General features: G+C 37.7%; 2 protein-coding genes across 4 annotated transcripts in view; one reads left to right on the forward strand and one right to left on the reverse strand.

Moving 5' to 3' along the window:
- Nucleotides 1–19,829, forward strand: part of LOC126971171 (uncharacterized) — a 152,610-nt gene extending 132,781 nt beyond the window's left edge. The window contains exons 3-4 of the mRNA XM_050817339.1: nucleotides 303–395; nucleotides 14,194–19,829. Of these exons, the coding sequence (XP_050673296.1) occupies nucleotides 14,261–15,367 (1,107 nt within the window). The 5' untranslated portion in view covers nucleotides 303–395; nucleotides 14,194–14,260 and the 3' untranslated portion in view covers nucleotides 15,368–19,829. The remainder of the gene's footprint in view (nucleotides 1–302; nucleotides 396–14,193) is intronic.
- The window catches only part of LOC126971160 (pseudouridine-5'-phosphate glycosidase), a 263,833-nt gene that overhangs the window by 192,456 nt on the left and 44,537 nt on the right, over nucleotides 1–26,840 (reverse strand). Inside the window, exon 7 of one of the 3 annotated variants that reach the window (XM_050817318.1) lies at nucleotides 11,031–11,117. The exons of the other annotated variants lie outside the window; for them this stretch is intronic. Coding sequence (XP_050673275.1) covers nucleotides 11,073–11,117 — 45 coding nt within the window. The 3' untranslated portion in view covers nucleotides 11,031–11,072. Of the gene's footprint in view, nucleotides 1–11,030; nucleotides 11,118–26,840 lie in introns of those variants that run through there. 3 annotated transcript variants of the gene reach the window in all.

Here is a 26,840-nt window from a genome sequence, read left to right on the forward strand (position 1 = left end):
TTCAATTTTCTTACAGGGAAGTTAAAAATCTTTAAAAGTCTGGGCAAAGTCTAAGTTCCCTCTACGGACCTCAGCCTTATTAGGCCAGTAGTTTCGGTTTAGTTATACGGGGCCCTTCAAACCGACACACAACTAAGTGCATTACGGCAGTAAAATCCACAGTGGTATGGGTAACAGCCTGCATCCTGTATAAAGATGTCTCACTCTTAATTAATGTATGTGAGGCTTCTTTTATTCTCTAGATTTCTGTAAAATTGTGCCAAATGTGGACTGTATTTCATATTGTTTTGTCATTGTTGCAGAAAAGGATCAGAAGTGGTAGGCGTATCGGAAAGGATTGCTCGGTTCCTCCTGTGACTAGTCAGACTTCCAGCACAAGGCACGGGCGGCGGATTGTAAGGAATATAGATTTATTTTATTATTAAAATAAAATATTGTTCATATATACATATATATGTTTATTATTTTATTTAAAGGCTTAAAAAAGTGAACACAAGTTACACCAAAGCATTAAACTTAAACTTAGGGCTGGTGATAGCAACTGGCAGTCGAATTTTTTTTAATATAAGAGTGGGCAAACGGGTGAGAGTCTCACGGGATGGGGAGAGGTGAGGCAACCGCCCATGGACATCTGCAACAACAGGCCGAAGACCGACCGAAGCCTGTGCTAGGGCTGTCCAAATATCCTCGGCCTAGTTGTAAATTTACCGACAATAAGATATCGAACCCCTACGTGCTCACTGACCAAAAATAAATTGAGGGGTTGAAATAGGGGATGGTAGTTTGAATGTAAATTCTTCATTATCGAAGATAAAAGCATAATACTATGTATTGCCACTAGATAAGAAATAATTTATAAACTTTTGTTCGAGCATTTTTGAAACTTTGACCTACATGGGGATGAAATAGGAGATTAAAGTTCACAGGGAAATGCTATTAAAGAGACTGTCCATAATGACAGATATGCGCTATAAAGAGCTACCAGCTACCAGCAGCGGAAAGATCAGAATTTGAAAAGTATCCTAAGATTTTTTTTATAATCGTTTTGATTTAAAATTTAAATTTTATAAATTATGTACCTAGCTAAATTAATTATTATTAATTTTCTTTGGATTATCATATATAGAAACGTAAAAATATATGAAAAACTAAGTAAAGTTAAAAAAAATATGTAAAGTTAGTGCAACTGTGTTACTGTATTAAGTTTGAAGTATAGTTACTTGTACATAGTAAATTTGATTAAGTGTCCGTGATTTTTGATGGTAACTTCGTCGTAGCCCACTTAATTCCGGTTAATCTTTTTTAACGGACTTTAAAAAAGGAGGAGGTTCTCAATTCGTCGGTATTTTTTTTTTTATGTTTGTACAATATAATTCTATTCGGTATTATTTTTATACAATATAATTCTAGTTACGATTATTGTAACTTTTGGAATCGGTGTCCTTCCGCCGCGACCCGCTCTCGCCTCTCACCTCCTCACTCAAGCACATCTCACCTATAACTATGTATCTACATAAAAGCCTATCTTGGATGACACCGCCTCCAAAAATTACAATAATCGTAACTAGAATAAGATTGTATAAAAATACGCAATTATTTTTATACTTTTTAGTGCATATTATATCTATTGTTTTGGAATAGTGTTTTTGAAGTCGGTTGTTTTTTTGTTAATTTTTTTTTTATTTTTTTATTTTTAGTGAATTTGAAGTACACTTACTAACAACTTGTCTAAATATGTGCCAATATACTAAATTTTTCAATGCAGCAATGAACATAAGCGCTTAATTGAAGATTTCCGTTACTTGCCATGGATTCCGTAATTAGAACCTAACCAAACTATCTTTTAAGTATATTCTTTCCAATAAAAAAAGAATCATCGAAATCGGTTGGCGCAATATTGAGTTATTCGTTAATTTATCATCCAATTTGCTATACGTATGTATAGTAAATTTAAGATTTTTATGATTTTTCTCATAGATGCCATTGTCAGATCTGGACCAAATTACATTGGGACTACACGGGAAGCACCAGCTTTTAAATAAGAAAAGAATTATCAAAATCGGTTCATCCAGTCGAAAATTCTGAGGTAACAAACATAAATAAATACCTACGAATTGAGAACCTCTTTCTCTTTTGATGTCGGTTATTCATAGATTTTATCGACAGTCGACAGTTTCCGTGATATCAATATTTTCTTTTAATATGTATTATCATTAATATTATGACCTCCTTAGAAGGCTTCTGCGCCAGCTATAAATGGAGAAGTAATAACTTAAAGCCCAATATTATCTACTTGAGGTGATACGTCATGTTGTAAGTAGGTTAAGCTTCCGAATAAATCTCTCCAGCGTACAGTTCGATGTATTTTGCCGAATATTTCCTTTAATGTTACAGAAAGCGAAATTATAGTAGGAAACTGCTGTTATCAATATTATTCACGATACACGAATTATCACTGATATATCTATATTATAGTCACTGTGTAAAAGTGGAATCCAGGTTTATTTTATGACAATCAAGGAACGAGACGAGGAGGACATTCAACTGATGGTAATTGATAAGCCTTGCTCATTACAATGCTGTGCCGCTCAGGATTCTTGAAAAACCTAAAAATTCTGAGTGGCACTACAATTGCGCTTGTCACCTCGAAACATATGATGTTAAGTCTCATTTGCTCAGTAATTTCAGAAGCTATGGCGCCCTTCAGACTGAAACACAATAATGGCGATTTATATGCTTTTACAACAAGATCCCAGAAAATGTTCAAAAAAAGAATTACGTTATTCAAAAGAATTGTTAAAAAACGTTTGTGTGGTAAAGGTTACTATAACATTAATGACTTTCTCAATGATACCACAGATTGGTAATGGAGCGACCGCCCGTCAGGCTATTAAATAATAAATTTAATTGTACAATATTACTTGTAAGCAAATTTTTTTGATGTAAAAAAAGCCCGCTGAGTTTGTTGCGCCCATTCTTCTCAGGTCTGAGGCATTCATTTTGGAATGGGTTGAAATAGCTGTGGTTTTTTTTTTGTGATCTGAAGAGTAGGCAACAAGAGTTAGTACGGTTAGTTATAAACACCAATAATATTAACTACCTTGTTAGTATCTTATCTAAGTTTAAGGGAGAAATGTGTGAATGTGAGTGGGAATATGTGTCTAATAGAAGCGAAGAAAGTATGGAGGATAGAAATTACAATTTAATATTATTGCGGGAGATAAATTTGTAAACAATCTTTATGACCACCAGTGGGAGGTTCCTTTGCACAGGATGCCGGCTAGATTATGGGTACCACAACGGCGCCTATTTCTGCCGTGAAGCAATAATGTGTAAGCATTACTGTGTTTCGGTCTGAAGGGCGCCGTACCTAGTGAAATTACTGGGCAAATGAGACTGAACATCTTATGTCTCAAGGTGACGAGCGCAATTGTAGTGCCGCTCAGAATTTTTGAGTTTTTCAAGAATCCTGAGCGGCACTGCATTGTAATGGGCAGGGCGTATCAATTAGCATCAGCTGAACCTCCTGCTCGTTTCGTCCCTTATTACAATAAAAAAAATGAAAGGGGAATGGCATAAAGTAAGAAGAAAAGGGATGTTGATGTCTGTTTTCTTTGTTTTTCTCCTTAGTCGTGTGTCAACTGTCACTGTCAGCGTAGCGAAACTCTTAGAAAAAAACGATTCACTCGATTGTATGAAACGTGCTTTGACCAAACGTGATTGACAGATGACAGCTATAACCTTGTAAAAAAAAGAAGATAGCCGAAATCCACTAAGTTTTAAGCAACTGTTCACTTTCAAACTTAGCCGGATTATACTTCGTGGCGATACTCTGTCTATTTCAAACTTATGTCAAATGACTGCACGTTCCATTCTAAACTAAATTTAATTTTTACTCAAGCAGTCCCGCCTCTTATTACGTAGTATCTACACCCTCTTTGGTCACTGTCCGAATCAAAACTGAACTGAATAAATGTCTTACATTACTGCTTATTGACCAAGAATATTTTAAACAGCGGAAATAAATGCGGCAATGTATAGATATAGCAGTCTTCTAGTGATTTGTGGCATGTTCTATATCTCCGCTTCGTTTTTATACTGCGTGATTTGTCTATATATAATGGCCGTTGTGTACGTCCGTACATTTATCTGTGGAATGCACAAGTTATACGTGAAATACGTGGTTGTCTCAATACATCCATATTGTAGAATATTATTATTACAATATTCATGATATGTTGTCCATATTACAATCAATGATTTATTGATAATTAATGGGATAACAATAAAAATTTGATATTAAAACTATATAGTATGGATCATACTGTGCTAACTTATCGATTTACTGTTGTAAGGGAAATTGCATATGTTATTTGTTTATAAATAAGGAATCTAGATATAATGAGAATTAATTTCATATATAAATACATATTATTTATTCAAACAAAACAAGTGTTATAACTATATTTACAATACTATGACTAAATAAAATTAAAACTATCATTACGTGGAAGCGTACCAAGAATACTGGCAGCATTTCCGCGTTGGATAGCTAGGCTGATCCGTTGACCGAAATAGCTGCCAGCGCTACCAGTAGCCTCACGGAGGCGCGAAGATAGTACTTTACTATATATAAAAGAAATATAGTAAGTTATTACAATATAACACTTACATGATAAGCACTGATGCACAAAACAACAGCAAAACACTGAGAATTCCGCCCGCAAAGCAATTTTCAATATTTTTTTTCTCTTAATGTTTTGCTCGGATACGTGACATTTAAAACGTCATTGGTTACAATAGTATGTTGCCACATCCACTGAGCTGCTCTTAATAGTTTCGAGGCATCGAGACATATCAATAATAAGCTGTCAAGGGTATAAAGAAATGCTGAATAAACTGATGCCTTTTCCCCGTTTTTATGGCGGAAGGCGTAGGCATACCACAATATATTTTGAATCATACCAAACCTGATTTCTGGTGAATCTGAAATCTGTGGTTACGTAATTTGGTGTAAATCAATTTCTTGTTAATGTTACGTATTTACTGAAAATACAATTCTTTCTTTTTTGAACTATTTGACACGATATTGGCCTTCACCCCAACACAAGTTGGTCCTGATTTTTATTTTGAAAGTCATATTATTATGGAAAAACGTGAAATTTGCTTGACTTGATTGAGGATATCAAATTAAGTTTGAAATAGCGAAGATATTTTAGTATAAATGAAAATAATAAAATGGTATTCGAAGGAAGAAGTTAAGTTTCATTTGTTATGGATAAATTAGTTCGTCCGTTATTATTAATTACATCATTTAATCTTAGCCCCGTTTTCCTGAAGGCGTTTTGAAACGCCTTCAGGAAAACAGCTGACCCGGCAAACGTTGTTTTGCCATATAAATTGTTTTGATCTTTTGCTTGCTAGTTGATAAGAGATGGCGCTAGTTGTATTCATTAGTAACAATCACACTTCTTTTATATTTTGTATAATTCACACTATAGTTTTATAAATTATAGCCTATATATTATTCTGGTGTGTAAGCTATATTATTGTAAAGTTTCATCAAAATCTATTCAGTAGATTTTGCGTTAAAGAAGTTCAAACATACATCCAAGCATACAAACTTTCACATTTATAATATTAGTAGGTTTATGTCACAACACACGTTTACGTTATTCATCTGTTTTAAGTTAAAGAGAGTTCAGTAAAACAGCTGATAAGGGTCGCGGGATGCATAGTTATCACTTTAAATATTGTATTCAAATATAATGCTAATCCATTTCTGACTTCACATAGTCATTAGTGATGACCTAAAGAATGTCTGGTTCAAAGTATAGTATACCGATAAAGTTTCACCGTGTATACGATAACTGTTTTATGTTTTATGGACAGAGTTTATTATGATGCTTACAACAATATTTAAAATGTTATCCGGTAATGAGAGTGATTTGTCTCATGTATGTTGTGAATACAATGATAACAAAACACTTGCTCACAGATAATATTGTATCGGTATTGAGAATTTTAGACCGTTTCAGGTGTACGAACCTAAGATTTAGTGATGTAACAAAAAGTAACGGACTAATTTATCAATAATAAACAGGGGCGTGCACATCATATAGGCAATTAGGCAGTGCCTACTTCTTTATGAGCCTAAATCAATTTAGTGTTAAGGCGCGATCATACCTCAATATCCACAAAAAATAATTTCTTAGAGAGTCGATTACAACGTAACGCAATGAAAATTATGTGACGCAAAAAATACAGTGAACAAAGAAGGACTTTAAGAAAAATTTGAACCGAATAGATTATTTATATATAATTTGAAATATCCAATAAAAAATTTGAAAGTTGCTTCGGCTTTGGTTGTTAAGAGTCAAAAATTTCCGAATTTCCAGCTATAACAACATTCTTTTTTTAAAGAATTTCATAGAGTTAGTACATTTCTAAAACTTAAACCGAACAATTTTTAAATTTTATATGTAAATTTTGAATAGACAAAAGCCCATTTAGATAAATGCCCATTTGCAGCTTAGCCATATATTCAACACAAGTATTGTAGGGTTTGTTGTATCGTTTACAATCCTGGTCAGTCCGCGCGTTAAAGAGAATTTACTTTAATTTGGTTCCGTTATTGTATATCCAAAGTTTGAACACCTACTCATAATTTTTTCCTTACGCTAGATACTAAATACGTACAGAAAGCATCATCTCCAGATTGCATATTACAAAGCTCAACTAGGACTAGTTAGATCTAGAGTGCCTACCATGCTAAGAAACCCATGCACGCCACTGATTATAAATAAAACCATCTTACTTTTAATACCACATAATGGACTCAAAATACTATTACTGATTACGCATTCATCAATTTTAGCAGTATATTCGGAGCTATAAATGTAGAAATATGTATAAGTCACAAAAATATTACATATTTGCCAAGAAAGTAAGTACATAGCCAAACTCATAACGAGTTTTGGTCCAAAATAAAATATGGTTTAAGATTATCGTATTCGATACGGTAACTTTCATGCCATCAATCAAATACTATTAAGTTTTAAAAGTGATGCATAATTTACAAACCAGAAAAATTGTGGATTGACCTGAAAAATTTCTACTAAGGATATAAATATCTAACAATTCAACCGGAATTCAATTTATTCGATTACGATTTTTCAGAGACACAAACTATGTCATGTTTTCGTTATGAAATTGTCTTTACTTTTGATATTTCTTTATAAAGCAGTTAAGTGCAAATTACTAGTCTGTTTTTCCAATCCGCAACAGAATAAAAATAGTCATCCTAACGTTTGATTTTTTCAATGTTTTGCCGACAAAATAAACACTAAAACTCACTTTATATTTTTAACATATCAAAGGACATACTCAATTTCTCTATAGACGTTGGCATACTTATCGAATTTATTGTACACGAATGATTTTTGGTATTTTATATTCGTGAATATCGGGATTTCAAATTGCTTTAAATAAAAAACTTAGAGAACTTATCAATCCAATACTATATATATAGACACAAACGTGATAAAACACAAAATGAAAAAAACAGTAAAAATAATAATTTCTCTGTACACGTCGGTATAGTTTTCGAATTTTTTGTACATGAATGATTTTTGAATTATAAAAAATAAAACAAAACTACGCTTAAACAAACCCTATCAATAGGTAGCACATACAAATAATAGTATTTTATTAATATTAGTGGTATATGATTTACATAAGAGGTGTACGAGGGCGGCACTGAAAATTTCGGGAATCAAGGAAGTGACACAACATTACTATTTCAAAATTTATTTTTTTGCTTTTCGAAGTATTCTCCGCGAAATTTGACACATTTTTCCATACGATGGAACAACAAGCAAGAAGCAACATTGGTGTATCTTATTTTTATGAAAATTAGGGACGAGACGAGCAGGACGTTTAGCTGATGGTAATTGATACGACCTGCCATTACAATGCAGTGCCGCTCAGGATTCTTGAAAACCACAAAAATCCAAGCAGCACTACTATTGCGCTCGTCAGCTTGAGACATAAGATGTCTCATTTGCCCAGTAATTTCACTAGCTACGGCGCCTTTCAGACCGAAACACAATAATGTTCACACATTACTGCTTTCCATTGAAGCAACCATTCCATTTGGAAGTTGGGGTCTCCAAAATGGCCGTTTTGTAGGCGTCCACAGCTTCTTCAGGTGATGAAAATCTCTGACCACGCAATTTATTCTTTATTTTAGGGAAAGTATAGAAATCATTAGGGCTTAGGTCGGGGCTGTCCGGCGGATGGTCTAATCATTCTATGTTTTCTTGCTCTAAAAACTTTTTTGTTCTGTGCGCGGTGTGAGAACTCGCATTGTCGTCATGGAGGATGATGCGGCGGTTGCAGCTCTCTTTACGGAGTTCAGAAACGACCTGTGGCAAACAAATGCTAGCATACCATTCTGCATTAATCGTTCTTTCTCCCTCAAGAGGAACAGTCGCAACATTGCCGGTTTTGGAGACAAACGTGGCCACCATTTTTATTGCAACACTCCGTGAACGAACAATTTTTGTTGGCTTTAACTCATTTTCGAACACCCAAACTCGTGACTGGTTTTTTGTTTCGGGTTCGTACGTGTATATCCATGATTCATCACCTGATACGATGTTGTATACAGCATTTCAGGATGCTACGTGGAATCTTTCGAGAGTTCTGACGCACCAAGTGTCGCGAGCCGCTTTTTGCTCTTCACAGAACAAATGCGGTATCCATCGGGAAAACAACTTTTTTACACCTAATTGTTCATGCAACATTATTTGTATTTGACTCATGCCAATGTCTAAAGTTGCCTGAATTTCGTGGTATGTCATATGTCGATCTTCCTCAATCAGCTTACGCACAGCATCAACGTTTTCTTTGGTGACTGCAGTTTTTGGACGACCTTGACAGGGATCATCACTGAGCTTGACACGTCCACGTTGAAATTCAGCAAACTAGCGATAAATTGTGGTTTTGGATGGGGCTTCATCACCAAATGCAGAAATCATCCGGTCAACACACTGTTTTTGTGTTAAACCACTTCGAAACTCATAATAAATCATCCATTGAGTTCCATTTTCTCAACGACTAAACAAGTTTGACAAGACCTTGTGACAAGACCGAAAATCTTTTTTTAAATAAATAAATAAATGGTATTCGATTTTTAAAACCAAGGAGTTTTCAATTAAAAAGATTTTAATATGACAGGAACAGTGGAAATATTCCATTCCCGATACTTTTAGTGCAGCCTATGTATTAAATTAAATCTCCATTAAGTTATTTTATACTTTTAAGTGTTTGAAGTCCGCTTTTTAAAGTATTTTTTTTTTGGTGTTTTATATTCGTTAATATTGCATTGATTCCACACACTGCAATGAGATTCGTATTTATAAGTGGGACGCTCCTTTGCACATGATACCGGCGTCATCTTTCTGCCACGAAGCAGTAATGTGTGAACATTATTGTGTTTCGGTCTGAAAGGCGCCGTAGCTAGTGAAATTACTGGGCAAATGAGACATCTTATGTCTCAAGCTGACGAGCGCAATAGTAGTGCTGCTTGGATTTTTGTGGTTTTCAAGAATCCTGAGCGGCACTGCATTGTAATGGCAGGTCGTATCAATTACCATCAGCTAAACGTCCTGCTCGTCTCGTCCCTAATTTTCATAAAAATAAGATACACCAAACTTTTTGCAGCATTTCGTGTACTTGCTTGCGCGTTGTTCTCCATTTACTCCACAACGTCTTCTTGTACCGAGACATGGTATGCTGTTCCTTCTCGTCCTTGAGCATGTGTTGGAAAAATTAACTGTCCAAAGTCTTGTAACCTACAATTGGAGGATTAAACGAATGCATGTCAACAGATGTCACTGCTTTCACTTATATAAACACAATAAAAAACCATTGCTTATGCCTAAAACAAGTTTTATGATGCGTTTACGATAGTACAATGAGGAAAACTTGTCAAATACAAGTATTATATCTTTATGTATTCAGATAATCGAAGAGTTCCACTCGACTTGCTAACTTATAACTATATGAGCCTGAGAAACACAAGGAACTTTACGCGGAATCAATAATTTCGCAATGTTTGAACATAACTATATCATCTATACTTTACTGTCAACCAAGCAGTCCCGTTTTACAATTCGACACGAATCAATTCAGAACTTATGATCAAAACATCTTTGACCTACTCTTTGTTTACCTTATTAAAGGAGGTTAGAAACGCAATAATTATGTATTGTAAATAAGAGAGTATGTTAGGGTGATTGTCTATTCTAGTTTTGTGTGCCTTGGTGAATTTCGTTGTCTCATCCTTGGTTGATTTTCCGAAGTCATGGTGTAATATTTCATTTGTTACAAACCATGGAGCATTATGTGTAATGTTTTATTTTGGAATCATTGCAATATTTCAATATTTGAGTGCGTCACCTATAATATAATCACCCTAACATGCTTGTTAAAGCCCCAATGAACAAAAGAACAGTATCAAGAAGACTGAAACGCAATTATGGAAATTGGGTCTGGCATAGGCCATTCTCCAAACAAGCCAATGAATACCACTAGGACACATATATTGTTGAATGTCCCAATGAAGGAAACAGGTTACAATCAAACTAAGAAAAAAATAAGAGAGTTGAGGGAGTGATGACCAGTTTTCAACAGATAAACTACACGATAAGTGTATATTAGGAAATTAACTTCAGATGTCCCATCTCAAGTCAAAGGGGTTGAGCAGGTTATCAACTGTAAAGTAGATCCTGTAGATGAAGCCACAACCAGAGAGTTGAACAAAGCAAACAAGATTTTATAACGAGGCGTTACTCGAACGGTTAGCTCAGTTGGTTAGAGCACCGGTACGGAACGCCGGAGGTCGTGCGTTCGGGTCCCGAATCGTACATAAAATTTTGTTTTTCAAATTTAATTTGTATATTAGTCCTAGACGTGAGGGTTATCACTTTAAAAACATAACATTTTATCTAAATTGGTATAATTTTATTCGCACCATTAATTCCACATAGTGTCCCATGAATATTGGATTACGCTGCACACACTTGCGGAAAATAATCTTCACTATTCTGCAACTGTTGAATGTTTTTAATTCAATTCAAATTCAAATATTTTTATTCAAAATAGGATGTGAAATCACTTATTGAAAGTCAAAAAATCTACCACCCATTCCAAAATGAATGCCTCAGGCCTGAGAAGAATGGGCGCAACAAACTTAGCGGGCTTTTTTTTTCATCAAAAATATGTTTTACAATTAAAGTAAAATTTGCAAAGTAACAAAGTAACATTGTACACTTAAACTTATTATTTAATAGCCTGAGGGCGGTCGCTCCATTCCCAATCTGTGTTTGCATTAAGAAAGTCATTTATGTTATAGTAACCTTTACCACACAAACGTTTTTTAACAATTCTTTTGAATAAAGTAATACTTTTGTTTTGAACATTTTCTGGGATCTTGTTGTAAAAGCATATACATCGTCCCACAAAAGACTTACTAACTCGACTTAGCCGAGTAATAGGCATCATCAGTTTATGTCTGTTCCTGGTGTTAACATTATGGTTATGACAGTTTGTGGCAAATTCACTTATGTGGCTATGAACATACATTACATTATCAAGAATATATTGAGAAGCAACAGTCAAGATGTTAATTTCTTTGAATTTTGCTCTCAATTATTCTTTAGGACCTAGGTTATAAATAGCGCGAATAGCCCTCTTCTGCAGCACAAATATTGTATCAATATCGGCAGCGTTGCCCCATAGCAATATACCATAGGACATAATACTATGGAAATAACTAAAGTATTCTAGTCGCGCCGTATCTATGTCAGTTAATTGTCTAATCTTTTTAACCGCGTATGCTGCAGAACTAAGTCTGTTCGCCAATCCTTCATGGGGGCCCCAATAATTGTTAGGTAACGTTGAGGTTCTAGAATTAGTTCTATTTATTGGAGGTGCGTAGATATTAAGCTTTATTGTGTATCTTCTACCGCATTTATTACGAGGAGTATTTTAAAGGCCTATTTGACTTGATCTCTGTCGCCCAATTCTATCTTTACATCACACGTCACCAACTTCAGTACCATCCTCACCATATAAATTTTGATTTGGTCCACAGTACATCTTTCAATAAAATTTCTTTCACGTCGACAAACTACAGACTGATAACGCTTTGTTTCCAGGACCATGAATAGAATAGAAATGTATTTATTTACCATAGGGAGTGACAATAACACATATTGCAACTACATTTGGTAAATGTCATGAGATTAAGCTGGAGAGAAAAACTGACAAGAAGCTCCCAGCTCTCTTTTAAATCATTGAATAACAAAAACACAACCGACTTCAAAAACACTATTCCATAACAATAGATATAATATGCACTGAAAAGTATGAAAATAATTGCGTATTTTTATACAATCTAATCCTAGTAATGATTATAGTTATTTGTATCCGTATCGTCCCGCCGCGGCCCGCTCTCGGCTCTCACCTCTCGCCTCCTCACATCGCACGTGCGACTCAAGCACATCTCACCTATAACTATGTATGTAGTTACAAGCCTATCTTGGATCACACCGATTTTTTTTTTGCCTTTTAGTGAATTTGAAGTACACTAACTAACAACTTGTCTAAATATGTGCAGATATACTAAATTTTTCAATGCATCAATGAACGTAAGCGCTTAATTGAAGAGTTCCGTTACTTTGCCGTGGATACCGTAATCAGAACCAGAACAGCTTGAGTCGTGAGGAGGTGAGATGCGAGAGGGGGTCGCGGCGGAAGGACACCGATTCCAAAAATTACAATAATCGTAACTAGAATTATATTGTATAAAATACGCAATTATTTTTATACTTTTTAGTGCATATTATATCTATTGTTTTGGAATAGCGTTTTTGAAGTCGGTTGTTTTTTTGTGAAATTTTTCTTTTTAATTTTTGTGACTCTGAGAATATGCAGTTCGAAACTCTATTTCACGTTCTTGTGAGATAGTAAAATATCGTGAAGAATGTTTGTTAGCTATGAATGACAGGTAGAAGACCCACTTATCGGGACACGGGCTATCATATAATCAACCTAAATGAAAACTCTTAAAAAAGCCTTACAGAAAATAAAATTTACATCGTCCATGTAAACAAAAACAATCATCCACGTAAACATGAATGTTCATAAGATATATTCATAAAATGAAAACTACTGGGCCAAACTACATGAAATTTTTATGGGACTGGCAACTATTTCGCATCAAACTAAAGAAGAATCACGTAAATCGGTTCATAAATCTCAGCGTAATCGGTGTACAATACATAAAAGAAAAACAATCGAATTGAGAACCTCCCCCTTTTTGAAATCGGTTAAAAATTGCTTAGCCTACTTTATATTTTAATAGTGTATAATTTTAGGTGGACTGCGCAGAATCAATCAAGAAACATGCATTTTTATCCTCTATATAATGAGATATATTATAGTAAGCCTTCTATATCAAGGAAGCTTTAATATATTTCCTTTAATTTATACTGAGTGACTTCTAGTATACCGAAAATAAAATACCATGACCTATAAAGGAGCCCTGAAACTTAGCTAACCTATTACAGAGCACGTACTATTTACCTTTTCATTCTTCTTGAATTAAATGAACTCAAATCATATGCGACATGGGTAACTTTTTACTTTAAATACGTGATTTCCGTGGTGTTGGAAGATACGATAATTTACCATCCGATGACCACGGACGAGTAAAAAAGGACTCCGCGCCGTGATATAAGCAAGTGAAGCACCGTTATGCTAGTGTGTGTGCGGTTACGGGGGATACTTGTTACACAATTTTTTCTCCCTTAAATAATCATATATGGCCACAAATTCTTATATAGTATCGTTTTTCCACTTTATCACAACGCACGACGGAAATTTTAAAATATTTTATTGAGACGCCAACTGATCTGTCAAAGACGATGACAATTCTCATAATGGCCGCCTATCGGCCTGTAGTAGTGTGTGTATGTGGGGCTATGTATTTACACGTAAATCGTCTTGTTTTGGTGCTACACTGTGATGTAAGGTGACACGGAGTCCTTATTTTTTTACTAGTCCGTGCCGGTGCCACGTATGATCGATTGCCTTCCTCTTCATTCAGTTAAGGATTTGTTTCAGCGGCGTGGGGCGCGTCGTGTGGCGACGGCGCGGGCGCGGGCGGCGCAATGACTCGGCGTCTGCCGCGATGACGCTGTCGCCGCCCGCGCGCCCCGCGCAATACCCCGCCGCGCACCGCGCAATGCGCTACTACCGCATCTGGATCTACGCCTGCAACGGGGCACTGCTGCTCGCAGCTCTCGCATTCTGCACCGCGGCAGGCCGAGCCTTAGCCGACTACAGGCGTGGGCTCGTGCCGGGACTTGGAGCCGCCCAACCCGGCTTCCTCTACGGCTACGCGGCGCTACCCATCCAGGCAGGCTTATTACAACTCCTCGGCTGTTTTGCAGCCCTACGCCTCTCCGAGCGTATGCTGAACGCGTATTGGCTGGCTTTATTGGCTCTGCTAGTCGGCGACGCCGCAATTGGCGTCTATTGGGTATTTCGATTTGAACGTGTGTGTCGAGACTTGCGACCACAGCTACGACTACGACTAGCAAAAGATTATGAAACAGATTTAGATTTCTCAGACGCTTGGGATCGTCTGCAAAGGGAACAGAGCTGTTGCGGAGTAACTGGTCCATCAGATTTCGCTGCATTGAATCTTACAATATTACCTCCGAGCTGTTGTCGAATACCAGCTCACACTACGTCAACAGCGACACCACTTTCTTTTTCTACCACTTCATCGTCTACCGTTTCGTTAACGCCCGTTCACTGCATACCACACACGGCGGCTTGTGCAGAAAGACTTCTTGCTTGGCTCAAAAAAACAGCTGACGCCTTATTTGTTTTAGGGTATTGTGTTATAGCATTTTTAAAATTCTGCTTCTTGGGAATACTTCGGTGTGAAATTAAGGAAATGATCCAAAAGATAAGAATACTGAGAAGTGAGATGGGTGCAGGTGAATTTATGGACGGCAGTCCAATGCATGGTGGACCGTTGTCACAAACTATTGTAGTGAATGCAGTCAATGTAAACGGAGGGGTCAGAGCTCACGCGGGAAGTCCCGAGCGTGCCAGTGAAAGAGAAGCTCTACTAGGAAGAGCTTCTGATCCGGGCTTGAGACGAAGTATTCATGAAGAAACTCTAGGACTAAAAACAGTTAACGGAAACAATAACTGTGAAATGCGAGAGTTAGCCAGAGGCGACTACAGGCCATTAGCTGCAGATAGTGCAGCAACTAGAATCTGACTAAGATGTTATTTGGAGCGATTGTTTGGGCGGCGATGGCGTTCCTTCCCAGCAGCTGGCTTCGAGACAGAACCCCCGATGACACGCAATGTGCCCGTCTGCCTGCGTCGATCCAGTGCGCGCGTTCGTCTCGATCATCGTCGTCATACACGCTCCGAATTCGAACTTTAAATATTATTTGTGTGGGCTTTGACACGAGTTATCACTTTATCAGACGCAATTATGTCATTCATGTGCAACTTATGTTTTAACGAATATTGAAAATCTAGTGGTAATTAGAGCATGGATTTCAGTTTAATCACGTAGGGTCAATAATATGAATGTGTTAATGTTTTTATTCACGAGCAAAGCTTGTATTTAGTTCCTATGCATGACAGGATTTACAAGTATTGTATATTGACGCAAGAACTTATTCACTGGATATAAGTGCAAGTGTAACTTTGGACTACGATAAGTAAAACATACGAAGACTGTTCAGTGCGATGGGTGTGGTAGCTTATGAGGTTTATGAACCATTAATTATTTAATAATTATTATAATTTTATATTGTTATAATATTCTGTTTCATTAATATTTTTGTATATTTTGCTAGGATAAGATTTTTTCAAAAAAATATGTGGTTCTTCCTTGAAATTTGTACCATATTATATATCGAATAGTAATTGGCTTAGTAAGTTTTAATATAAATGTTTTGTATTAAACTAATTAATCTTTTGTTATTTTTCGCTAAATATTCAAAATATGTAGAATTCTTTTACGGATCTCGTTATATTTACTGTTTTAAACTATTACTGTTTCCATTGAAATAAAATATAATACGTGTCGCGTCAATTATCTTCACAAAGGTTGGATGAATATGATCATCGTCTATATATTGTTCATATTTGCTTAGTTCTTCTCAATTTTAATCATTATTTCAATGAAAACGAAAACAGGCCAGCATTCAATTGTGAAGTCTGTAAGATCGTTAAATTTTATCGTCATGATTAGTCATGATCCACTGAAGAATAGCTTCTAACATTCATACCCTCATTATTATTCGTTACTTCTTTCTTGCTAAACTTAATTTAGGTGTTCTTGTAAAATCTTCAATGTCTTTCAGTTTTGTTAGTGTAAATAATATTTAGTGTAATGTATGTAATACCAGTAGTGGAGTAAATAGCATGGAACGATCAAAAAATAGTACTGATATGAGCTTAAACTATGTAGTGCCTACGATAATAATTGCATAAACAATAAAACGATTGTGAACGTTTATAACAGTTTAACTTACAGCAAAATTGTAATAAATTCATACGTTTGATAGAAAAATTTATAATTGTACATTTCACAACAAAAATCAACGGTGAACGTGAGTTAGGAAGGATAAGATTTTATTAATTGATAATTTGCTGTGGTCATCGATGTGCTATCAAAATTATATATTGGCTGTGTCAAAGACAAAAGAGAGTTTATATCAAGAAGTGAATGTTTGATTAGTGTTACTATAGAAAAATATAATGTACATTTCTTTGCGGTGGGATGACAATTAAAATGTTTAAAAATTATATAGTATTGTATGCATTTGAAACGCCTGTTCTAGATCATATTGTAATAAGTTTAATTAGAAAGAGAACTTTTAATGTTTTAAACAGATATCCATTTCAATGTATAAGATGAGGTATAAGATTAGCATTTTACCGAAATTTTTATAAGTCATCATTATGCTTTAGTTATAAGTTTGTTTATATTCGAAGTCTATTTCATTTGAACTATCAACTAATTGATCGATCGGATATCATTTTATCTTGCTCTAGCTTTCAAGTCTATCATCAATTTAGATTTTATTCAAATGTAAATTCTAAATTGGTAGGTGTGTTATCAAGTATTTTAAATGGTATTAATTTTATTTTTAACAGTATTAACACTATGTTAAGACACTCTACTTTATTTGCTTAAAACGGCTTTACTCACGGTTTGTCCGAGTTGGTACCGATTAGTTTTTCGACCATTTGGAGGTCCTTTATCAGGGTGAATGCGGTGAGTTCGCGGTGACATTCCGTCTCAAGCTGCGGATTTGCGCTCGCAGTGTGCGGCTTGGCATGGCGGGGGGCGCGGGATATAAATCCGTTTCATTCGTAAAAATAATGTTTTTGTTTTATTACGCATATATTTACATTGTGGTAATATGTACTATGTACTAGAGAAGATAATATCTCACCTTGGATGTTTATAGAACCAGTTGTGGCCAGATGTAGTCAACTCAATTAATTTATGCTGAGCGTCCCTTGCAATAATACATATTTGAGCGCTGAGTTGTGTTAAAAATATGGCTTCGTGTATATTGAGATAGCGTTAGAATAACTCATTACCACAATTTACTACTAAGTTTAACATATTTTTAAAACAAGCTTAATTTAATTATAGTATGTCGATTTAACTGGTGATTACATGTCACAACTAGCTATTGAATAATTGTGAATGTCAAATTGCTTAGCCCGCTGTCAAAAAGTCGCGCTCTATAATTTGTTCATAATGACTTCTCTAGTGAAACTTATGAAGTGGCAGTGGGCAGGGCACATAGTTTGACGGACAGATGGCCGTTGGGGCAGTAAAGTCCTCGAATGGCGACCACGTACCGGAAGACGCAGTGTTGGTAGGCCCCCCACAAGATGGACCTATGATTTGGTCAAGATCACCGGAATACGTTGGATAAGGACAGCACAGGACCGATCGCCATGGAAATCTTTGGGGGAGGCCTTTTTCCAGCAGTGGACGTCTTCCGGCTGATGATGGTGATGATGACTTTTCTGGTACGTAATAAATACTACGTCAATGTATATTTAGGAAAATTTCGGTACAGAACTAATATTATATATATATCCTGTATACCTATAAATAATAATAGGGTGGGCTAATAAGCACGTTTGTATTTATATAAATGTATCTTTATAGAAGTATTGTATTAATAATATAAATTTTTATTTTCGCTTAAGAGTAGTTATTAATATTTTCTGATTTTATGCAGATACATAGTTTTTTAACATTGTTGTCACTAAATGTACCAATCTTAAGGAAATTTGTACCTATATTCGGAAAGTTGTTTAATTTGTAGTTAGGATCGAATCTACAATCCAACAATTTCTTCCAAATTTGTATGTGCCTTGGCTAATGAAATTGAGTGCATTACACCAATTGCAATGTTTATTTATTCAAACCTTAATTTTGTATTATTTATCCAAGCACTAGGAAATCATAGTATCTAGGAATACACTATACGGGCAGTTCAATCAATATTTCTTTTTTAGGATCCGCAGTTAAAATTTTGGAACAAAAGACACACAGTTGCAATTTCATGAAAGAAAACTTGTGACATATATTTGCAGCAATATCCTCGTATTGAGGCGGAATAAGAAAAGCAGTTGCTTTCATCTGATTGATGATGCTACTATATGGGTAGCATCGACAGCATAGATAATTCCAGTTATCCGGAATGATATCTTTTTATAATGTAATAATTACTGTTCTATTCGTGGGCACAATATTAATGTTTTTCAATAAAGCTGGAAACAATTTAATCGTACCAAACAACTTCGTAGTCAGCTTTGACTGCCTCGCTAACACATAAAATATTTATCAATACCTCAGTTCAACAGGCAAATTTGTCCGCAATTCGGTAAATTTGAGATAAGTATGAGAAATTGTTCCATAATCGATAACCCACCATTACCAAAGAGAAACAAGTCGATAATTGAATGCAGTTTAGTTGTTTCTTCATAAGTCTAGAAATCTCTTTTAAAAGAGTAGCAACTCGAGTTCTCTTCTTTTGGAACCCTTTTCTGAACTGTTACTCTTTTTAAACTGAGGTATTGTTATTTAATGTTGATAAATATCACACAAAATATAAGTAATTTTAGTACAAGTACTTTACGCTTTACCATCTCGCGCAGTAAACTTTTACACATATTGTTTTTACAGGATTTCACTCATAATTTAACAAAGTTTGTTTGTTTTTTAAGAAATAGTGTTGGTGTTATTTTTTTAATTTATTTATTATAAGGAACATAAGGGATAATATAATACAATAGCACTTCATAAGCCACTTGGATTTGTCTGGAGTGTTTGCTTTGCGTCAAAAAAATCCATGAGTTGACTAGATGTAATCATTGTAACAGACAGTCGCTTCGCTATATTGAAACAATTATAAATGTATTTTAAATGTTCAATGTATTTCAACTTTAATTTTATGTATATAACTGTAATGTTTACAATATAAGTAAATGTGATGTTAAAATAATGTCGTAATAGCTGTGTCATGTATGTTTAAAGTTAATTGAATACCCGTCGCCGTTATACTGAACTGAAATGATTGTAACCAATTTTTCAGTGACCCTAATTTTTTGCAACTTTCCGAAGGTACGCACTAGGCGACTGAGCTAATATTATCATAAAACGCGTAAAATAAAGTTTGTTAAAACTGTTACCCTTTGTTTTTACTTTCCTTGTCTTTGGCTCTATTATAAGACTATATACTTTGTTAATAGTTTCAACTTTATACATTAATGTAAAGTTGAAAAATGGTGCTACCGTGTTCAAGTGGACACGGCAAGACAGCCGTTAAAAAACTGCCAATATCTACATACTCCTATGCAAAAACACGAGAGAGAACTTTTACCGGTTGTATTATTAATTGCTCTTGGCTCCATAGAGCTTAGAGCCATAAAACCAAGTGCAACGCTTTTGAAGACAAAATATATGTATTAGTATTGTTGTATGCAAATTTCGACGTATATGACGAGAGTTGTCAAACTTCAAGACATTGTAAATTTCAACAGCTCCGTCAGCAATGCTCAGCGGAAAATTGTTTACTTTAGAAGCTGTATACCCGGGTTCGATACACCTACCACTAAATGAATTTTTTGGGTTTTGTAAAGTTAATGGAAATTTCTAGAAAGTTCAATCGAACAGAGTAAAGAGGATGGAAAATGTGTAAGCAGGATAACAATAGTTAAATGAAATTTCTAGTACAATATAAATTTAAAGATGGAATGGGAGAATCATTTTGAAAATAGAACAGATCCGGGGGTATATAAGCCGTACTAAGCGTGGCCTACGGCAGTTCTAGTTATGACTCGAAAGTGCAAAGGAAGAAGAAGAAAAGAAGAAGTAGTGAAAAGTGGAAAGTGATCCAGGTGAAAAAGAAGAAGAAGGAGATAGAAGAGGCTTAGTGTTCGGTGCGGCGTGACAAGTTAATGGTACCGCCGCGTACTGGTTTGAATTTAGCTGGCGGCGCCATTGTTTGGCATACAAGGGGAAATTTGTGAAATTTTTTTTAGAAAAAAAATATTAGTTTTTCGAAAGAAGTCATAAGATCATATTATAACATGTCCACTATACTAAAAATAATACAAAGAATACAATAGCAGTATTTTTTTTGACGCGTTTAGCAAAACAGTCACAATTTCTCGTACAACTCTGAAAGAGCGGCGATATCACAGCACGAAACTATCATAAATCACATTTTTTGGTTACAATAACCAAGCTTGTTTATCTTGCAACCCGTACCATAAACAGCATATTGATACCTCAGCAAATGTAAGCACAAGCACACTCTCTCAAGTGGCCGCGTCGGGTTAGGCGCCAAAACAGCTGAGCAGTTGGCGTCTGCGGGCGCGCGGTTGTGTGAGCATATCTACGTCGGAATAGTTTATGTTTTAATTTGTACCTACGGGATGGAACGAACATACTTTGAGGTACTTGAAAAATAAATATTATATTTATTTACCATAGCGAGTAACAGTAACATAAAATTTTGCAACAACACATGGTTAACGTCATGAAGCTAAATCAGTTCGTAAAAGGGTTTTGACATGAGGAGAAGATAGAAAAGAAACTCTTAGCCCATTTTTTAAATCATATAACAGCCTAGCCTATTTAATTTAATATTATATAAATTTAGGTGGCCTGCGCAGAACCAGAAAAGAACCAAGCAACATTATCCTTCTAAGCCTTCTGTGTCAAAGAAGCTTTCATATATTTCATGAATTTGAGCTCAGTGAGTCTTAGTATACTGTCTGGTATTTTATTGTAATATTGAATACCAAGACTTATGAAGGAGCCCTTAACTATAGTTATCTTGTTAAACTTACTAATGATTGTATTCTGTAAATTATTGCAGTGTTCCTATTGGTACATGAGTGACGTAGTTAATGACGCTAATATTTATGTTTATTCGGTGACGCCAAGGGTAAATTAAGTTACATTGAAAAATTGAGGTTTCTAATTCCCATTCATAATAAAAGCTTTTCTCTGAATGCATATTAATATATATTTAATATGTGAAAAATATTTCACTTTCCGAATGATTCGGCTTGCTTCCAAAAGAAAAAATAAATAAATTTCGGTGCAAAATACAAATAAATTTTGAATAAACTCCTATTCAATACGATCGCCCATCCATCAAATTTGTTTCATGTACACACAGTCACTGTCATTGGAAAGTGACAATACATACTTATCGTGAATATAGAGACGCCTGAGATATAGACCTAAGCACGTGAAGCAATCGCATCGCAGGAAGCTACTGGAATATTTTTGAAGTGAAACTTCTTTAGAATCGTTGTGATTTGAAAATCGATGAAACGAATACGCGAGACGATAGAGACACAAACAGAGGATTCAGCCGGCGAGAGAATGAGATACGAAGCATTATACAGTATTTTGGTACCAGGCGATGATAGTTGAATAAGAGATTGTCTCATGTATGACGCGAGTATACCTTAATATATTCTTACGTCATGCGCTCGACGTATAAATACATAGACACCAGGAGAACATAAATGTGGTAGCGGTGATATTAATATCTTTCATAGCATTGCCCTGTGCTGCCCCGGGGCGTAAAAAGAATAGGGTAGTCCCAGGTCCAAGGGTGTCGTAAGAGGCGACTACAGGCTTTTTGAAAGTGGGAGAGTCACGCTGCTGTCTCATGACGTCAGCACAATCGGGCCAGACTCGTCCGGGTTACTTACCACACTCGCACAGAATACCGGCGTGAAGTAGCGGCCTAGTGCCGCTATGTTAGGTTAGTGTCGAGGACCGGAGGCCATTCCCCCCCGTCCTTCCCCCCCCCCCCCCCAACAAAATATGAGAGCGGTATTTAAAGAGAAATTACCCCAGGAGGGTACCGGCTCTTGTAGAGCCAGAGAATCCCTCCCCGAGCATTCGCGCTCGGGCTGCCCTTCGTATTCTGGGGAGGGCACAGTACCGTGTATGTCACAGCACAAACAGGGCAGCATCACCACGGCACCCCGCTCCACGCTTAATGTGGACTTTTGTAACATCCGGGGAATTCACTCCGACTTAAACGCCGTCCACCACCACCTTGAGACGTCGCAGCCGGCCTTGTGTTTCCTTACGGAGACGCAGATATCTCGACCTAGCGATACGTCATATTTAACGTACCCCGGGTACAAAATTGAGCATAATTTCATGCCTCACGCCGGGGTATGTGTGTACGTTAGGGAGGATATCTGCTGTCGCCGTCTCGGCAATTTTGAGGGTAGGGGCCTGTCTACTCTCTGGCTCCGCGTAGATTTAGAGGACCGCGTCCGCATCTATGCGTGTGTCTACAGGTCCCATAGTGGTAACGCAGAAACGGATCACCTCATGGGCTGCGTTCAAGCGACATTTGATGACGTGCTTGCTCAGATCCCCTCCGCTGAAATCGTAGTCTTGGGTGATTTCAACGGGCACAATGCCGAATGGCTTGGATCACGTACCACAGCCTACGCAGGGCGATCTGTGCATAATTTTGCATTGGCGTATAGTCTGTCCCAATTGGTTGAGTCGCCGACGCGGCTCCCGGATGTGGATAGCCACATGCCGTCCTTATTAGATGTTCTGCTGACTACACATCCCGATGGTTACCAGGTCTCTGTCGACGCCCCTCTCGGAACGTCCGACCATTGCCTGGTCAGGAGTGTAGTGCCTATCCTACGCCAACGTCGCAGACCACCAGCGACCCGCCGCGTTTGGCACTACAAGTCAGCAGATTGGGATAGGATGCGTTCCTTTTTTGCATCCTACCCTTGGGGCAGGGTTTGTTTCCCTTCGGATGATCCTAGTGCCTGCGCCGTTGCAGTAGCCGATGTGATACTGCAGGGCATGGATATTTTTATACCAAGCTCTGTAGTACCGATCGGTGGCAGATCACAGCCCTGGTTCGATGCGTCAGTTAAAGCAGCATCTGACTGCAAAAAACAGGCGTATCGAACTTGGGTTGCGGCGCTGGGCTCAAAGGATCCGAACTGCAAAGTTCTGAAGAGGAAATATAACCGTGCCTCCAGATTTTTTAAGCGGCAAATCGCCCGTGCGAAATCGAAGCACGTCGTCAAAATTGGCGAGCAGCTTTCCAGTTACCCGACCGGAACACGCAAGTTCTGGCCGTTGTCGAAAGCTGCTCTTGGTAACTTCAACCAGCCGTCCATGCCGCCGTTGCACATGAGGAATGACACCCTGGCCCATACGGCAAAAGAGAAAGCCGATCTCCTGTGCACTCTTTTTGCCTCCAACTCGACTCTTGACGACAACGGAAAAACACCGCCAACCATCCCGCGGTGTCAGAGCTCCATGCCTGAAGTACAGTTCCGACAGAAAACTGTTAGGCGAGCTCTGTTTTCGTTGGACGTCAGGAAGTCGAGCGGGCCGGATGGCATTTCTCCAATCGTGCTTAGAACGTGTGCCCCTGAGTTGACGCCGGTGCTAACGCGTTTATTCCGGCACTCTTATTCAAAAGGCGTAGTCCCTGATTCATGGAAGTCAGCCCTTGTCCATCCGATCCCAAAAAAAGGAGACAGTTCGGATCCGGCAAACTACAGGCCTATTGCGATTACCTCCCTACTCTCCAAAATCATGGAGAGCATAATTAACCGCCAGCTCTTGGTATACCTTGAGGGTCACCAGTTGATCAACGACCGGCAGTACGGCTTTCGCAATGGTCGGTCGACTGGCGATCTTCTGGTATACCTAACACATAGATGGGCGGCGGCTATTGAAAGCAAGGGGGAAGGCCTGGCAGTTGGTCTGGATATAGCGAAGGCCTTTGATCGTGTATGGCACAAGGCGCTCCTCGCAAAACTTCCATCATTTGGGCTTCCCGAGAGCTTATGCAAGTGGACCTCCAGCTTCCTCACTGGGCGCAGCATACAGGTCGTTATCGACGGTTATTGCTCGAATCCCAAGCCCGTGAACGCTGGAGTGCCCCAAGGCTGTGTGCTATCTCCCACGCTGTTTCTTCTGCATATCAATGATACGTTGGACACCGCCAACATGCATTGCTATGCAGACGACAGCACTGGTGATGCCGTATACACGGGCCATGCAGGTCTCTCTCGGGAAAACGTCGACCAGTGCCGGGAGAAACTTGTGTCTTCTATCGAGTCCTCTCTCGAGAAGGTCGCGGAATGGGGTGAGTTGAACCTTGTCCAATTTAACCCCCAGAAGACTCAAGTTTTCGCGTTTACCACTAAAAAAACCCCATTTGCCGTATCACCGCTCTTCGAGAACACTTCCCTTAAAGCCTCGCCTAGTATTGGAATACTGGGTCTCGAAATCTCGAGCAATTGCCAATTCCGTGGCCATCTGGAGGGCAAAGCCAAACTGGCTTCAAAGAAACTGGGCGTCATAAATAGAGCACGGCAATACTTCAAGCCGGCCCACATTCTAGCGCTCTACAAAGCGCAGGTCCGGCCTCACATGGAGTATTGCTGTCATCTCTGGTCTGGCGCACCCCAGTATCAGCTCGATCCATTTGACCGCGTGCAACGCAGAACAGCTCGAATTGTCGGGAACCCAGTACTCTGTGAACGGCTGGATCATTTGGCGTTGCGTAGAGACGTCGCTTCATTGTGTGTTTTCTACCGCATCTATCACGGGGAGTGTTCCGAAGAGCTGTTCAACCTGATTCCTGCCGCCGAATTCCACCTTCGCACGACACGCCACAAGTTAGGATTTCATCCCCACCATCTGGATGTGTGGCGGTCCTCCACATTGCGGTTTTCAAGGAGCTTTCTTCCTCGTACCACGAAGCTGTGGAATGAGCTTCCGTGTGCGGTGTTTCCGGGACGATACGACATGGGTACCTTCAAGAAAAGCGCGTACACCTTCCTTAAAGGCCGGCAACGCTCTTGTGATTCCTCTGGTGTTGCAGGAGAGTGTGGGCGGCGGTGATCACTTAACACCAGGTGACCCGTACGCTCGTTTGTCCTCCTATTCCATAAAAAAAAAAAAAAAAAGCAGATCAAGTCGTGTGGCATCCTCCTTTATAGTAAATTTAAATGTGTACCGTGTGTCCGTATTTCTAATGCGATCGATTAGTTTGGCTACCCATTGGAGAACAATTTACATAAAATACAATGCGAATTATCAAACAGAAAGGCTTTTGGTTTATTAGTAGGGAAAACATCCCGCATATGCCATTCCTTTGTTCTAGCTCACTTAACGTCGTCAAGGCGACTCGGCTTGCTCTAAAGGTTGTGTTGGAGTCTTTATTTAGTGTTTGACAAAACCGTCGGCTAGTGCACTCGTGTAGAGAGTGCTCACGTGAAAACTCTTTGAGGTGAGGCAAACAAGACGAACTTGAATTATTATTTGTTATTCTTTGTTTATTTTGCAGGGTGAACATTTCTAAGATATTGTATTTGCAAGTCTTTGACGCATTTGAATAATAAATCATAATATTGTTGACAGTGACAGGTGGACATGGTGAAGATGTCTATAAAAGGCGATGTCTCTCTGGTGTCAAATTTGCCGCTGCAACCTTTAACGAGTTAAGGCGTTATTTGAAATTTATTCTCAGAAGCTTAATAAATTCTTCTATTCAATTTTATATTATAAACAAAAATTTAGAATGGTGGCCAATGACAGACGAATCTAACTTTAGGTATGTATAACCGCCACAATAAACGTATTCGGTTTACAGAAAATCCCCTACGAGTCACTGAAACGAATAACTAAGTGCGTTTATTCACACAACTTTTACAAAACCAGGTTTTCTTAATCCATTTTTACCAAGGAACCTTGAACACAGAAAAGTATTTAGAAATATTTCAAATTGTAAGAGATGAGATAAGTCTATAAATCTTTCCGCGGTGGAGCAAGAAAACTTAATTTTCCAACATGATGGAGCTCTGGCTCATAATAGTCGGAGAGATTTTCTAAATGAATGTTTTCCTACTTGGATTGGTACGAATGGACCGATTATATGGCCGGCCAGATCCCCGGACCTTACACCATTAGATTTCTTCTTTTAGGGATACGTGAAAGATACGCTATACAAAAAGCGATACGAGAATGTGGGCTAGTTACAAACAGAATTGTGCCATATCATATCGAGTATTCAACATAAAATGATATGAACAGGCCGCAGACTCATTAAAATATTGGCGATTTGCGTAAGACAAGAGGGATCACATTTTGAGCATTTAATTTATTAATC

The sequence above is a fragment of the Leptidea sinapis genome, chromosome 23, assembly GCF_905404315.1.
Source record: "Leptidea sinapis chromosome 23, ilLepSina1.1, whole genome shotgun sequence".
In the NCBI taxonomy this organism is placed as follows: Eukaryota; Metazoa; Arthropoda; class Insecta; order Lepidoptera; family Pieridae; genus Leptidea; species Leptidea sinapis.